Genomic DNA, 16,460 nt, shown 5'->3' on the forward strand with positions numbered 1-16,460 from the left:
AGAATGACTCAAAGATATAATTACAGACTTAAATACAAATTAGTTGCCATAGAGATATCTTCGTTGTATATGTATGTTTATGTAGTGTGAATAAGTTTTTGTTTACCAAAGATCTGAATAGCTGTCGCCCTATATAATCCTTTAATTGTCTTGTCTCTGTGTCTGAGCAGATTGACCTAATCTTTTTTTTTTATTTGCCCATGCTTATGCTTGTTTGGAAAGGTTACTCATTCTCCAGGTGTGCCGGATTCTAGGTACTGATCTCCTTATAATCCCTATCTGTCAGTTATACGACCTTTCCTGTACTGTCAATTCCTCATGTAAGGCAGTTTATATGCTAAGTAAAGGACGTTGAGTCGAAAGATCTTGCAGAAATTCTGTTGTTTATTTTTCCTTCGTGGCTTATACCTTTATATATATATATATATATATATATATATATATATATACATATATATGTGTGTGTGTGCGTGTGTATGTGTGTGTGTATGTATGTATGTGTATTGGAATTGTTAAGCTACGATCTTGCTTTCATATATATGCATATGATATGCATAGTATATATACATATATATCTATATATATATATATATATATATATATATATATGCTATATATATGTATATATATAGTGTATATATATATATATATATATATATATATATATATATATATATTATATATCAGTTTCAGTGTTGATGAGTGTGCGCGTGTAGAGAAAGAGTGAAGGAGAAAGAGATTGGCGATAGATTACTTTGATATTAATGCCTGGTAATGCTGTTGAGTAAAAGGCTAGAAAAATTATTAAGTTTAATAAGTTACAGTCGGGACAATAAAAGCTGGGAAATCAAGACAATAGGTCTTTTTTGGGGAATTTTTCATTTGTCTTGATCGATTCTTAAATATAAAATATAGTAATTTAGTCTGTTCATAGTTAAACAGGCAACAGCTCTGTTCGCACTACTGATAGTTCCATTGTCCGTGTTATCTGTTACTTTGTGTTTGCCAGTCTCTCTCTCTCTCTGTCTGTATCAGTTAGCAGGATATCTCCAAACCAGTTCAGTTGATACTTTTGACTGTATGTGACCATGGAAACCATCTCGTTATCTCTGCCGTTTTGAATCATTTCACCTTTAAAGAAAACTGCAAATCTCGCACCAATACCTTTGGTAGAAATGTGTTGTTTTCTTAAAATTGAAGATTTCTTGCGGATCCCCTCAGTTCACCAAATCTGGTGGATATAGTTCTGTTCAGTACTGTATTTATGCTTATAGTACTCTTGTCTTTTTTGTTTATGTTGATAATAATCTACAAATGTTGAATAACCCAATTAAAAGACATGCAGAATGAAAAATTCAAAATGAATAATGTGTTGAACTAAGAAGAGCTTAAGAATTTGTTACTGTTTTTACCAATTCATCATCCCCGCAATTTTAGGAACTTTTGCCCTTCAGAAATAATTTTAATGGTGAGGTAGGTTGCACCATTAATATATTTCTAAATCATATGCTTTCAAAATGTTTTTTGTGATAAGGCACTCTTTTTGTTATAGTATATTATATGTATATATATATGTTAATAATATATGATATATATATATATATATATAATATATATATTATATATGAGTTTATGTGCATCGTGATAGATCAACGTCTCACACTGTCATCCTCTCTCCTTGACAGAAACACAGTCGACTCCGCGAAAGGGCAATTCTGATCGACCGGGTCTCCCGCATCCTGTTCCCCGTCTCCTTTACCGTCCTAAACATCGTCTACTGGAGCGTGTTCGTCATCGAGTGGGTCTGAAAGAGCGTGACCTTCTGTCGGCCAAGTCGATGGTATGGCTCCTCCTCCCCCTCTTCCTTCTCCTCCTCCTCCTTCAGTACCAAAGACAGATGCTGCGCCAGTTGACACATCGGGAATGATTCCGCTGGCGTGGAAAAGCACGGACGGGGAAAAAGTGATGACTTGATTGTTGCTGTGAAAATGTAGGTGGCTGGTTGGGCTGTAAAGTGGATACAGATGGACACTGAAAGGAAATCGTGTCTGGTAGAACATAGATAAAATTGAGTTTATTCAATTAATCACGAAGTAAACTTAAGCAAATAGTTTTTGTGTCATTGTATGATTCTGCAATTGATCTCTTTTGCACATGTGGTAAATAAATCGAGAGATCTTTCCTGCACAAGTCGAATCAGTGTCAGCACGAATTATGTATATGTAAAGCAGTGGTGTAATTGTCAATAATTAATCAGTTGGATGATGATGATAATGATATCAATGAAGAATAATGATTGGCATTAAATTTTCCCCTCTCTCTCTCTCTCTCTCTCTCTCTCTCTCTCTCTCTCTCTCTCTCTCTCTCTCTCTCTCTCTCTCTCTCTCTCTCTCAAGCAAATGATCGTAAACGTTCTGAAAATCCAATGATAATGGCGAGTGCTTTCACAGAACAATAAAAGTCAAGACTGAAGAAATCGATGACAAGTTTTTTCAGTCGCCAGATGCTGACGGCAATGAGCTAAGCCAGCCAGACCCATCACCAAAGCTTCCAGATTGGAACCTGGAAGTAAGAAGTAAGCTTAAGGAAACTAAGAAGAGCATCCAGCAACTCCCCTTCACCCCTTTACACCTAATGATAGAATGGCACACAAGCGTCAAGAGCAACGCAAGATTCACAATGAGATGAGAGTAAGAAGGTCGTTCGCTTTGCAAATCGAATGAAAGTGTTCCATATCCGATTCTAGTAATATATCTTAAGGTTAATGTAGATTGCACATGGTATTAGTCTACGTGCAGCATGTACATTTTAAATGCACATAAGACCTCATGTGTAGATTTTTCAAACCACTGTGATGTACATAAACTTGAGGGTTCCTTGATTGTGTACGTACGTTTCCATTTCACTGCGCGAACTCTTGGTGTCTAAAGAGTTAACAGAATGGAAAATGAAGATAAATATAGTCCTCATCACGCAAGATATATTGTCTCACTCAAGATGCATAATATAAAGAGGAGGTTCTAAGAGGACAGTAGATTGATGTCCAACGAATGTTTAGAATTGGTGAATTAAAATGCTGCAGTATACTCAACAATTTACAGTGAGTGAAAGAAAACGACTTTTATGTTCTCGGTAGAAAACGTAGTCTCTCCTTTGGAGCTCTATGTAAACTCAGTTCGGTAGTGCTTAAGACTGCATACATCGACCCTGTGTCAAAACTCGAATGAACTGCTTGTGTAGTCCCCATCCCATACTTGATGTTATCACGGAAAAAGACGGGTGTAGTTCTTACGAAGCCATTCAAGACATTTGCGGAGGAAAACAGCTCTGTGGTCGCCTTTTGACCTGGAGTCAGTCTTGACCACCATTTACAATTTTTCCATGGCTTTAGGGGCATTGGTTATTTCCACCAATTATATTTTTTTCGGTAATAACAACAGATGTATATCATACACATAGGCTTTCGAAAACATTGACTGAGAATTTCAGCGGGTACAGGAACTTGTATTCTTTATATAACTTACTCCGAAAGCTGCATACTTTCGTTATCAATTAAATGTTTCAACTATCATTCCTTACGAAACCAGGAATTTCGTGTTTCCATTCTTAGATCTTTAGAGATCGCTGTATATATCATTATGGCGAGGGCAGCTTAGTTTTATGTAGTTTATGGTTCCTTTTGCTAGAAAGAGGTAAAAAAAATTACCTCAGTAACTAAGGATATATTTTTTATTCATTTATATTTTTCTCTTTGGTAAATTATGTAAATGAGTACTATGGTTTTCTTGTCAAAACTTAATCGTTTGAGACTTTTTATTACTTCTGTTGTAAGAAAATCTACTTTTTTCTTTTTGGTTAAATGGCTTCCTTGGTTTCGTCGCTACTAAGTTCGTTCTCTCCCTCGTGAAAGAGCATTTTCGTGCTGTTCATCTATCAGGGCGACGAAGAACTGTGATTTCTTTTCTGTTGCAGATTTTTATTTTCCGCTACAGAACTGGCTTTTGTCAAAAGGCAGACTTCGAGACTGTTTCCCTCCTCTGCAGAAATGAGGTTTACTTGACTCTTCTTCCTCTCTGGACTTGGTGTAGGATTTATGCTGACAATTACTTACCTTGTGTCAAAATTTTAGCCATTTCAATATGGAAGTTCAGAGCAGTGTGGGCACCAGAACTGATGTAAATTATTGAACATTGGCACATTAATGAATATTCATACCTTCACCGCAGACGTAAAAGGAAAGCGGTTATACGAGGTATAAATCTAAAGAAAAAATGCAAAGACCTATGTTTTTGAGATTAATGAATAATAACTTTAATCTTTTTTTTCTGTTTCAGAGGAAATTTTCTATGTAGTACGCTAAATGGCTATTTAGGTAACATCAGTAGGTATACACGAGTTTTCCAAATGACGACTAGAACTCTAAATATGAAAATGGTTTGCCTGTGATCACTTGCTCTCACGCAGACAAACACACACACACACACACACACATATATACATATATATATATATATATATATATATATATATATATATATACATATATATATATATATGTGTGTGTGTGTGTGTGTGTGTGCGTGTCTGTGTGTGTGTGTGATTTTTCGCAAAGCAGAAAATTTGTCAGCTTGTGTATTTTATGTTTACCTGTATAAAGGATATGTTATGAAGACCTAATTGATAACTTTGGGGCTTATGACAAATATTAAAAAGAATTAATGTTGCTTTCTAGAATGACAGGACCATATTCATTTCTTGAAAAAGTCTTTATTACTAATAAATATTATTGTTATTGTAATAATATGGTAAACACTAAAATATTTACATTCACAGTATCAAATCCTGCACCAGGAGCCGACATTCTGTTCAACTATGAATGATCTTTTGCTCTTGAAGTTGTAGTTAATAGTGTATGAAATCTGTAGTGTAGATTTTTGTAATGCATCATATTTATCCATAATCGGTGACGGGGTTAATCGTTAGGGACTTTCCCCGAATTTTGGTTTTATATTGTAGAATATTTTGATAGATGTTGTGTGTTTACTTTTTTCCAAGAGACGTAGTAGGTTCTTCCGTAGGCGTTAATTCTTTTGACCTTCATCGGTTATTCATATACATCCAGTATATTGTTCATTGTGATGTAATATTCTGATTTTATGTTTCCAGTCACTGTATCCATTCCTTCCGTAACTTTGATTCTAAGTAGCTTCGTAAGCCTTTCAGTTTTACTGAAATTTGACAAAGTGGTTCTGCTCTCGTAAATATCTGAAGAAGAATTTGATGTTAATTATCCGTTTGCTCTTGAAGACCGGTAAAGTGTTTCACGTTTTCTTGACATCCCGTTCAAGGAGCGAATGTTAAGAAGACGCTCTCAGAGATTGGTTAAAATTACTGTAGAAAATCTAAGAAGTCAAAAATGCTTTTGGCAGGCCAAAAAAAGTCTTATTGAAAAAACTGAGCGGTCCATTTTTTAAACTCCTTAGAAACATGAGAAAGTTTGCGAGGCTTCTAAAGTTTTAGAAAGTAGATGTGATGGACCATACAAAATCCATGGATAAATTTGCAACAATCAAAGCAGCTGTGAAAAAGAAGTAAGCACAGTTTTATGGAAACAGTTACGAAAATTCAGTTTCCAGGACGTTTATCAGGGAAAAATAAAATTATGAACATTCAGATACTGATCACGGGAGAAAAAGAGTAAGGGTGGCTCTTTTAAAATCTACAGAAATTTTTTGACAGTGCTACGTACTTTCTGAGATATATATTGTTAGTCCTTTTTGAATCTGCTGGTATATTTAGTTTTCTCTTAAGAAAGCTAAGAAGAGAAATTTGACAGCAATGAGGAAGCCTTTGAAAGTCCGTATAAGTAGGACATCCTGGTGAATAGTTTTAGGAATTTAGAGAACATAAACAAATCTGAGATTCAAACGTCGGTCCGCTCATCAGTAGTCGTAGAAAACGGTGATTGGCTGGTTTTGAATTCTGTCGGCCGTATTCCAGCATGGGTCCTTGAACGGATGATCGTAAATGTGGTAAGATTTGGAAGGGTTTACGAAGCTTGATGTGGACCTCTGGAATATGACCAGCTTACAGCCAATCGAGCAGATCATTACAGTGGGTCGTAGGTAAGTGTTGAAAAAGTGTGGAATAGCAAAATCAAAAGTACCTATAATTTTGCTCACGCTAAAGGAAAATTTGTCAGATGTCTGGCAGGTTTGTAAGAGATGTAATAGAAATAAAACTGAAGAAACCTGAATGAAAATTCATGTAAGGGAAGTTGGTATATCCTGAGCGATCCCCCAAAACTTCCAACGGCCTGTAGAGATTTCAAGATGAGGGGAAAAGTCTAAGCGGCTTGTAATAATAAACATGGTAGACCACCGAGAAGTCAGAGTATAGTAAGAGAGCTTCCAAACCCAATTGCTTAAAAGAGGCTTGAACTGTGGTGTTAAGGTTCCAGACTGCTAAATCTCTCGGACTTAAAGGGAAACATTCTTGCCTTTAAAATGCCAAGTCACTCAGAACTTAACTGTGTGAAAATAACTGAAAATGATTGTTCGTTGACAGTTTTTTATGACATTCAAATGCCAATCGTAAGACAAAAACTTTAACGAGTCATTGAGATGGGGACAATTTCAGTCGAAAAGAGCCTTTGAAGTTGATAAAATAGTTGACAAGACTTAAAACCGTCCGTTTCAGAAGATAAGCCTTGATCTAAGACACTTAGTTCTTGCTCAATCTTAATTTTATAGGAATAAAAATCATCCATGCGCACATGATTAATGTAACAGAAAGCAATGTCCATAAAGAAATGAAAAACAAGGATTCACTTGGCTCATAGGGCAAATACCTTGGGAATACGGTCGTGGAAGATACCATATGTAGACAACGTAGCAATTTTGATTACTATAAGAAACATATTGGATATTAGGACCCATTCGCAGCTTGTGCATTGTGCCGCATGCATTATAGAAACTGACTTAACATGTTGTCTGGGTTCGGTTAACAAGCCAACTGATAATATGCAGTGCTTAATACAGAAGGTGCTTTCATTATTCGGTAGCATTTCATGTGAAGTTTGAACAAAAGTGTGAACGAACAGCATTCATTCTAAGCAGTGAGACAAGACAGAATCAAAATTGTTCCACGTCTTCAAATCTTATTTAACCTTTTTCAGTCCGTCAGCATTTAATCGCCCTTTATCCGGTGTGGTCATAACTCGTACTAGCATGTCATAGTTGAAATCATTTAGAATTTCTTAGACAGCGCTGTATATACATTGCTTTTATATTTCCGATGTTGGAGGTTTTGACAATCGTACCATTTTAACATTACAGTTGAACCCCTTAATCTTAATCATTCTTTTGTAACTGTTTCCTCGCTAAGTAACCTAAGCTTCCATGCAGCTAGGCTGTTCATTTCACGTTTGCTGATTACACGAATGCTAACATTGTTAGGTTCCAGTAAAATTTTTGAGAAGCCTTTCGACCATATCCCAAAGACAACAGAATTAAAATGTTTTTGCATCATGATTTCTAAGAAAAAATAAGTTATAAAATTCAGTGTAATTAACAGGTAAAGGTTTGTTTTTGTTTTATCGAATGCCGTAGAGAAAAGATTTGAGAAATATTTTTTAGTTATTTTGTTTTCAAATTGCTCAAATGATATCATGAAGGGAATGATGAACCACAACTCCATACAAGAGTCTCTGAAGCGCTTCTTAATCAGTGATAACCCAAAGCCACTTCACTTCCATCTGCTGATCCGAAAGAACGCCAAGAAATCAATGCGCTTCAAGTGGACTTCGGTACATGATGACACCAGATCTACTAATTACAAAAGGAAGAAAAGAAGAAGAAAGCGCTGTCTTCGCCTATTTCTGTCCATTGGCCAGTCAGATAGCTGAAAACAATTGACGTCATCAGCAGAGCTTTCTGGGTAGCCAATCGTCGCCTCACACGAATTTTACTGTCTCTACTCGAATATGTTCACGTCACGCATTCCATCATCATTTACTTGATATGTCACCATGACGACCCATACATCCGAATGTATAATCATCGCGAATGTTCTGCACTACATACACATACATATATACATGCATTTTCCGTATCATACTCAGTGTACATTGATATATCAATATAGTATTTTTATATATAAAATCTAAAAAATTCTGATCATTTAGTAAGTAGGTTTAAATATCTGTCTTTAAACAGTGAATGTTTTCCGGGAACTCGCTGTAAATATAAAGATGTGTAAATGAATGAGAATGTATCAATAAACTGAGCCCTTTTCTTAGTAGAATTTGTCAAGGATATATATATGTATTTCTATATACATATATTATATGTATTGTTCATATGTATATAATCATTCAGTGGTACGACTCATGTCAGATATTTAAGATAAAAAAAAATGCTTATTCGTGCTCACTCCTGCTTATCTAGCCCAACGTCAGCAACCACAATCCCATTATGTACCATCCCATACAACCTAATCCCCAACCTATACACATCCACCAACCCCCACACCCTAATTACCCGCTTCCACTTGTTTCACCAGGACAATATGTGCATCGGGCGCCTCCTCAATAAAAACTATTTACTGTTGTGTTCTTTCATTTTTGTATCCTTTTTTAAAGTACCTATCCCGGACAGTGTTTTCTGTGAGACACCCAGACTTATTGGAAAGTAGTGAGAAAACTATTGCTCATTGCTTGTCTTGGGGGACAGCAGCTATAAGGGTCCGTCGTCCTGTTGAACGAAGCCCCGCAGGGTAAGGCTGAAGTTATGTTAGTTTAGGCAAATGAAGATAGCATGAATACTTAGTAATACGTATCTAAAAATGCCCACGCTCCCTAATGGTAGAAATTAATATCGGTTGTTGGAGAAATTGTTGTAAATGGGAAAAGAGCTTCCCCGGAAGCAAAATAATGTTTATTTAATTTCAAACGAGGATGGTGCCTTCTTGTTGTGAGATGCGTGCGGCAGAAATGTGCGATGGTCTTATGTTTTTGTTATTTTTAATGTTTGAATATAGGCCAACATTTAAGGGGGTCATTCTTGCCTTACAGTTCCCATGGCTGAAAGAGCATCTCTCGGCATTCTAGCTATTAAAGACTGCAGTAATAATCATATACTTTTTCCACCCAATAAACTCGTTCCTAACTTGACGATAGTTTTAGATAAATGCTTGATTCCTGTCTAACCACAGAACAGCCATAGTAACATTTTTCTTATATGCATAATGAGTAATGTCTTTAATTAATATTGTTGTTACAGTTCATCACTGACCTCTCTTTAACGTTACAAAACTATTCCTTCGATATTGAAGTATGCAGAATCATAGTCTTTAATCCCCCGACAAGAAATTTTGATATGTTTTTGTGATCCACACTCAAGATTGAGAATGGTATCCATCCTCTCGACTTTTGGTGGCCATATCCTAAACCCAGTCATTTTATAACACCCATATTTTGTTATGAAGAAAGTTTCTAATGAAAAGCTTCACTAATGCCAACTAAAAAAATCATCGCTAATTACATCGTAGATTTATTCGTAGAATTCTAATGGTAACCCATCTGTATCATGGTGCCTTCCCTTTGTCTAAATACTGAGTTTTATTTCCTAATTCTGAGCTGCTGACAGTGTCACAAATATTTACGATCTATTTCATTTTAGTTACTACGACGTAACTTAGTAGCATACTTTACAAATTTTCATGATTTTAACTTGATGTTTTTGAAAAGCATTGAATTCCATTTGTTGAGAGAATAGGAAATTAATTCATAACATATGGATTTCTCTAGCGCAAAGAAACTGACGAAGAGAGCGCGAAGTATTTTGGAAGACTCATAGTCATTATAAAAATATACATGTGAAAATGAAAACATAAAGATGCTCATGATGTATAATGAATTCTATTTGCATTGACAGTTTGATGGTGGACAGTGCTTAAAATATACAGATTGCGTAACATGTATGAAACTTTTTGGAATAGGTAACCATCATTTTCTTTTCGTGAACACACTAAAGACACCAAAGGAAAAGTCTTATAGAAATAATGTGATACGCGTTCCTAAATTAAGTCTGACATGCAGTCGTTGTCATAGGTACCTGTTGATTACTTTAAATAGATTGGTTGTTAGAGGCGCTGCTACAGACAAACAACCCCGTAAAGTGAAGGGGTATGTTCCAATGCACACGTCGAATGAAATCTCAGGTCTTCAGTCTTTTAAGACGTCCAAATTTAACTTTATAAGATGTACGCCGTATGTCGGCAAGTTCCCATTTATAGTTGTTATTGTTATAAGCTGAACTTTCAAAAGAAGTTATCACATGGATGTTCAGATGTTCGTAGCAGGACACACACTTACAATTCTTATGACTTGTCAGTGACAAGTTGTCACACTAGTGACTCCTTCATCAAGGTAAAAACGAAAGACAGGTAGACTTCAAATATTTCTCCTCGGATTGACTGTTGATGAGCTGAACAAATGAAATTATATCTCTAAGTCATGTGGGGCTTTCGCTGTTGAATCATTCAGAAAGTCAGGCGGTCTTTCTCTGGTTTACCAACGTAAACTGACCCCCTCAACTGTTTGCATCCAGCGAGGAAGAGCATGACAGTCAGGATGCAATAAAATCTGGACGAAAAACCACAATCTTGGCCGACAAAAACTTGCGTTGATCTTTTCAGTTCTACTCTCACATCAAAACTCATTCTCCTTATTCGTAAGCACCGGTGACTTTTCAGATTCATTGTTTTCATCATCATCATCGCCACGTGACCCAGAGGCTTCCGCGAAATTCCGCCACTCCCGCGCTCCCTGAGTGGATTTCCACGAAATCCACTCATTCATATCCTGCCTCCCTTCTTATAGTCCTCATCCAAGTGGGTACTATTCTCCCAGATGTTGTGCGAAGGACATGTCCTTTCGTCAATCTCATTACATAAGGAACGTCTCTTCTAAGTTCCCCTGCGGTATCATTTCCAAATCTGTCTTGGTGTCTGACCCTAACATAGTACTTGGGATTTATAGTTTTACCAGCAATGATGCTGTCCCCAGTATAATTTAGTCCAAAAAAAAAAAGAAATTTCCAAAATGGTGGCTGTACAATTATGTGCTTTTAGCTTAAGAAAATCCTGTTAGGCTAAGAATATGAGATGTTTTGACAGCAATCTCGTGACAAATCTCTTGATATATGCACTGATTGAATCCTCAAGCCATTATTTATCCAAGATCTGCAGTCCCAGATTGTTTGTATGTATGTATGTGTGTGTATATATATATATATATATATATATATATATATATATATATATATATATATATATATGTATGTATGTATGTATGTGTGTGTATATATATATATATATATATATATATATATATATATATATATATATATATATATATATGCTGTTTTGATATGATGCTTTCCTATCTTTGGATCATCTTCCTTTGGAGTTCAAATTCCAGGCGATCCTGAATTCTTTTTGCCAGTTATGTTCAATTACATAACTTCTTTTTTTTATCTAAGCACTGAATTTGGTACCTAGTAATTAGACTGAATGGGGTGCTTTGCAGCTGGGGAGGAAAAGACGGCTTGGGGATAGCAACCTTATCTAATAAAGGCGTTTGGTGAAATATACATAGATATATATGTATATATATATATATATATATATGCATATATATATGCATATATATATATATATATATACGTGTGTATATATATATATATATATATATATATATTATATATATATATATATAAAGAGAGAGAGAGAGAGAGAGATCCAACACTGGTTGCAAACTCTTAACGTGTAAGTTATATATCTAGATTAAGGCAGCTTTATTGTCTTGTATGTAGTCGAAATACTTTGGTCCCCTCCGTTTTCAGACGTAGCATGTATTTTCCTTGTGATTACTACCTATCCCTCTGACCTAATTACGCTCTCACAGGTGTAACCCAGAATACGGCTGGTTCGACAGATTCCTCCTCTCGTTAGCAAGTATCGTTAGTTGCGATAAGACTCTAAATTGCAGCAATTGCATTAGATTTTGATTACGAAGCGTGGGTCAATTACTTGTATCTGTGGACTATAAGCATTTTTTTTTTCTTCTTCTTCTTCGTAAGTATCGTTTTGTTTGTTTCGTCTTGCAGAAGATTTTTTTATATTTTGATGTTTCCTCCGCAGGGGGTTAGTGCCGTCAGTGCACCTCACGTGGTTCACTGTAGGCATCACTTAAGGTTCTTTGAAGTGTCCCTTCAGCCCCTAAGTGCAACCTCTTTCATTCCTTTTACTGTACTTCCGTTCATATTCTCTTTCTTTCATCTGACTCTCCACCCTCTGTAACAATTGTTTCGTAGCGTAACTGCGAGGTTTTCCCTCTTACACTTTTCAAACCTTCTAACCGTCACTTTCCCTTTTAACGCTGAATGACCCCATAACTCCCAGCGCTTGGCCTTTGGCTGGAATTCTATATTCCATTCCTGTGTTTGAAGTTCGTAACAGAATTAGATAGTTCAGATAGGCAGATGCAAAAGCCAAACGGAGCACCTGCGTGCACTTTTTTTTCTGCACGCACTTGTGTCTTTGGTCTTGCTTTTGAGTGTCGTTTCCTCAGATGCAGTGACGTCAATACATGACGATTAATATGCAGTGAGTCAGCCTAGTAGGACCACATTACTCAACAGAGCTTGTCAGTGATGTCTTTAAGCTGACTTAGTTGACAGTTGAAATTCAGGCAGTCAGTCCTCAAAAAGAAGCTCACTAATATACGATACATTTTCAAGGTAGACAATTTGTATGTCATCTTCAATGTATTGCGTACCCAATGCAATGATTGACTCATGCTGGCTGAACGTAAGGTAAAGGTTGCTCAGGGTAGGGATTGGTAATCTTGACTGAACTATGCTTTGTTTATCGCAAGAGAAACAAAGTCGTGTGACAATGACGTTTGTCACACAAACATATTTCTTCTGCATCTGGCAGTTTGGTAATGTTTAGATAAGTAGAGTGTGATAATCTAAGTGTGCCATACACAAAACATTTAACAGATTTATATATATATATATATATATATATATATATATATATATATATATATATATATATATATATATACAGAGAGAGAGAGATAAGTAGAATGTGATAAACTAAGTGCGCCATGCACAAAACATATATGTATAGGTATATGTGTATATATATATATGTGTGTGTGTGTGTGTGTATGTGTATGTACAGAGAGAGAGAGAGAAAAATATGACCGTATGTGTATAAATATCACCGAGTGTTAGAGGAGCCTGAGTGAATCTCTTGCCACATAATGATACGAAGAAATTGTAGAAAATGTGCCGGAAATACATGACTAATGGAGATTAGGGTTTCCGTTCTTGATGCCGCTAAATCAGAAGTGGCGCAGACGTTAAGTACTATATACTCATATAGTACTCACATTATCATTGCATGAGGATGGGAGGCCTATTACACTGATTTGCAAGCATTTTGGATCAGTCAGTAGTCAATTAGTCCGTGATCAATCAAGAGGAGTTGCATGCAGCTCTCCGAGCTACAAAAATTCACGCTACTGGTATTTGAGAAGCAATTGACTGTTGCTCTTAGCAAAATTCACGCGACAAAGGCTTTTGTCGCATAAAATTATATCTTCTGCATCTGTCAGTTTGGTAATTGTTTAGATAAGTTAACTGAGGTAATCTAAGTGTACCATACACAAAACATTTAACTGGTTTATAGTTAACTTTAAGCAGTGCTTAGACGCTTCCTCGTTGTCTTCGGAGCATTGTTCTACATTCTCAAGCCGATAAGTGGCCTTTGCTCTAGAAAATAATCAGTACGTAGTATTTTGATGTCAAATGAGTGTTTACACCTGCGTCAGGTGTACTGATGGGTTAAGTGTACTCGTTTGACTTCAAAGCGTAGAAATTGCTATTTCTTGTCAAGTTATGGAAGAGATATGCAGACAAAACACACCCTTGTCTCTAACCCACTTTTACACTAGAAGATTTCTTTTGTTAATTATACACCAACAGTCATAGCCTCCATGATCTAGTAGCAGACGTTGACCCTAATGTCATAATAGTTGGTATCGGTCACAATAATAGAATGATAATTACATCAGATGACCATAGTTGCACCCAGTCAGTAGACAAAATATTCAAACCTCGTACGAGTCCGGAAGGTTTTTGTTGAAAATGAACAATCCATTTTGCACCGAATAATATAGCCGGTTGCAGATAGTGTATGATGTAATGCTGGCTGCTCAGACTCCACATTTATGTTATTCTAGGTCCAGAGAATACCTTTTATTGAAAAAAAAAATCTTTATAGTAAATGCGCTACAGATCTACTAACCGGATATTAGATAATAATATTTTTCATTTTAAAATTTACGTAAAATGAGGTGTAATCTTTTGAGGCACTAATTTTACTGTCAGGTATGTTTGGATAGTAACATCCTTGTAAATTAATGCTTTTTTTTTTAACATGTATGTGCTTATTGATGTTTGTGCCAAACATGCAGTTATACAAGCACCCCATTTTATTTTAAGAAACTGTCATTGGATTGTCGCTTGATGAAATGTTAACAAGAAGACTTTTTGGAGAAGTATTCATCCTCTTGATTCTTAATGCTGTGTGACAGAAATCCTTCGGTTATCTAGTTTTGCTCTCATGTGTGATCTTATTCCTAGGCCTAGCTATCTTTTCAGGAAAGCATTCCTTCCATTTCATTTAAACAGTCAAAATCAAGAGGCAGTATCATAATCTTATCAATAAAGTTCGTCCCCGGTATACAAAGATTATATTCTACGAGTGGATTGATTTTGAGCACATGATGTGAATTGTGCCCAGGGAAATTATAAGACAATTCATAAAAATTTTTATTTTGGGGATTTGGAACCTTTGAACAGCTATTCAGACAAATGCTGGGACAGGCAACTGATTTTACTACTCTACATTCCCCAGTTATTCCTTGAAAACTTCTGTCTTTGCCACAACTACCACTGGTTATTCTATCACCCGGCCGTGGTTATCACTTAGATTCCCTGTCATTCACACATCTCTTATCCATCGCCCTGAAATCTGCTAATCATCAGGATACCAGGGGCAGTGACTCAGACTCAAACTACAGTCGAGCAGAAACGGCCATCACGCACGCCCATCGTGACTTATCAATAACAAATATATAGATTTCGAGGAGGGATGGGAATTGACGGTACAGATACCATATCGTCTAAACGGATGACTACCATTGTTTAAGTCCAGTTGATTAACTCTCTCTCTCTCTCTCTCTCTCTCTCTCTTAGTGAGAAGGCAGACGGATATTCCACTCCAAATCTAACTTTGCAAATTAAGGAATCAACAAAACGAGTAGTTTCGCTGAAAAATCCTGCTCTTTACTTTCCTGAATCACGGCCGCCCGCGCGTATGATCACAACACGCGCACATACAAGCATTGGGTACATTGCTTCACGAAGCTCTTCGCTTCTATGTAAGTACACATGGTTCCAGTTTCGGAACAGCATTGTCGGTACTCGATTGCCAATTTCCACTTCTGTATCGTGAATCTGGCAGCAAATTAATGTTATGTGCATTCTATTTAAGGTTACACGGCTCATGACGTAAGTGTTCCAATCCAGCAATCCAGGAGAGAGAGAGAGAGAGAGAGAGAGAGAGAGAGAGAGAGGGGGGGGGGGGGGCGGGTGGTGTCTGTTTTTTAGACTTCCTCGAAGAGTAAAACGACACTTAAAGAGTACATATAATCGGGGTACAATTCTAGGTCATTTTACTTGTTTAGTAGTATGTTCACAAAGTAGAGTTGAAATTTCTATATATAGGACGCAATTTGTTGTATCCTTCCAAGGCCTTAAATTGTACCCAAGTTTGCTAATCTGAAAGCAATGTCATCCACCCAGCAACATTCATTGGAACGTCTGCGCGTCTCACTTCTCTTTTTTATCGTGATATCACGATAACTTGTACTTTTTTCTTACCGCATCTACCTGTCCATATTAATTTTCAAACTGCAATTTTTGTAAACAAATATATCATAGATATTAATGCAAGCATGGCACGCCATGTGCCCCTCGGATGTTTCTCTGTGATACCGCTGTGATGCTTCAAGTGCATTAGCCCTGAGTTACAAGCCATTGAAAGAATGCGAAACCCCTAACAATAAGTTATGCCAATGCTTTGAACCGAAGATTTCGGCTTTGCGTAAAACGAAAAGAAAAGAAAAAATCTCGAATTGTGGTTGGGTTCATATAGTCGAATTCCTTGTGCTTCCGCATTTTATATGATGGGTTTATACGGCTATAAATTATTTCAGACTCATTCCATCGTATTTTGAGAATTAATGACCATCACCTCTGTTTATGATTGAATTTTACTCATACAAAAAGCTTGGGTCTTCATGCAAATGAGTACGCAGG

General features: G+C 36.4%; 1 protein-coding gene across 7 annotated transcripts in view; it reads left to right on the forward strand.

Moving 5' to 3' along the window:
* Positions 1-2,385, forward strand: part of LOC135198012 (glycine receptor subunit alpha-4-like) — a 758,459-nt gene extending 756,074 nt beyond the window's left edge. For all 7 annotated transcript variants that reach the window (XM_064225359.1, XM_064225361.1, XM_064225362.1 and 4 more), the window contains one exon: positions 1,686-2,385. In XM_064225359.1, coding sequence (XP_064081429.1) covers positions 1,686-1,808 — 123 coding nt within the window. In that variant the 3' untranslated portion in view covers positions 1,809-2,385. The remainder of the gene's footprint in view (positions 1-1,685) is intronic.
* The last annotated feature ends 14,075 nt before the right edge of the window (positions 2,386-16,460 follow it).

The sequence above is a fragment of the Macrobrachium nipponense genome, chromosome 21 (genome assembly GCF_015104395.2).
Source record: "Macrobrachium nipponense isolate FS-2020 chromosome 21, ASM1510439v2, whole genome shotgun sequence".
Taxonomy (NCBI): Eukaryota; Metazoa; Arthropoda; class Malacostraca; order Decapoda; family Palaemonidae; genus Macrobrachium; species Macrobrachium nipponense.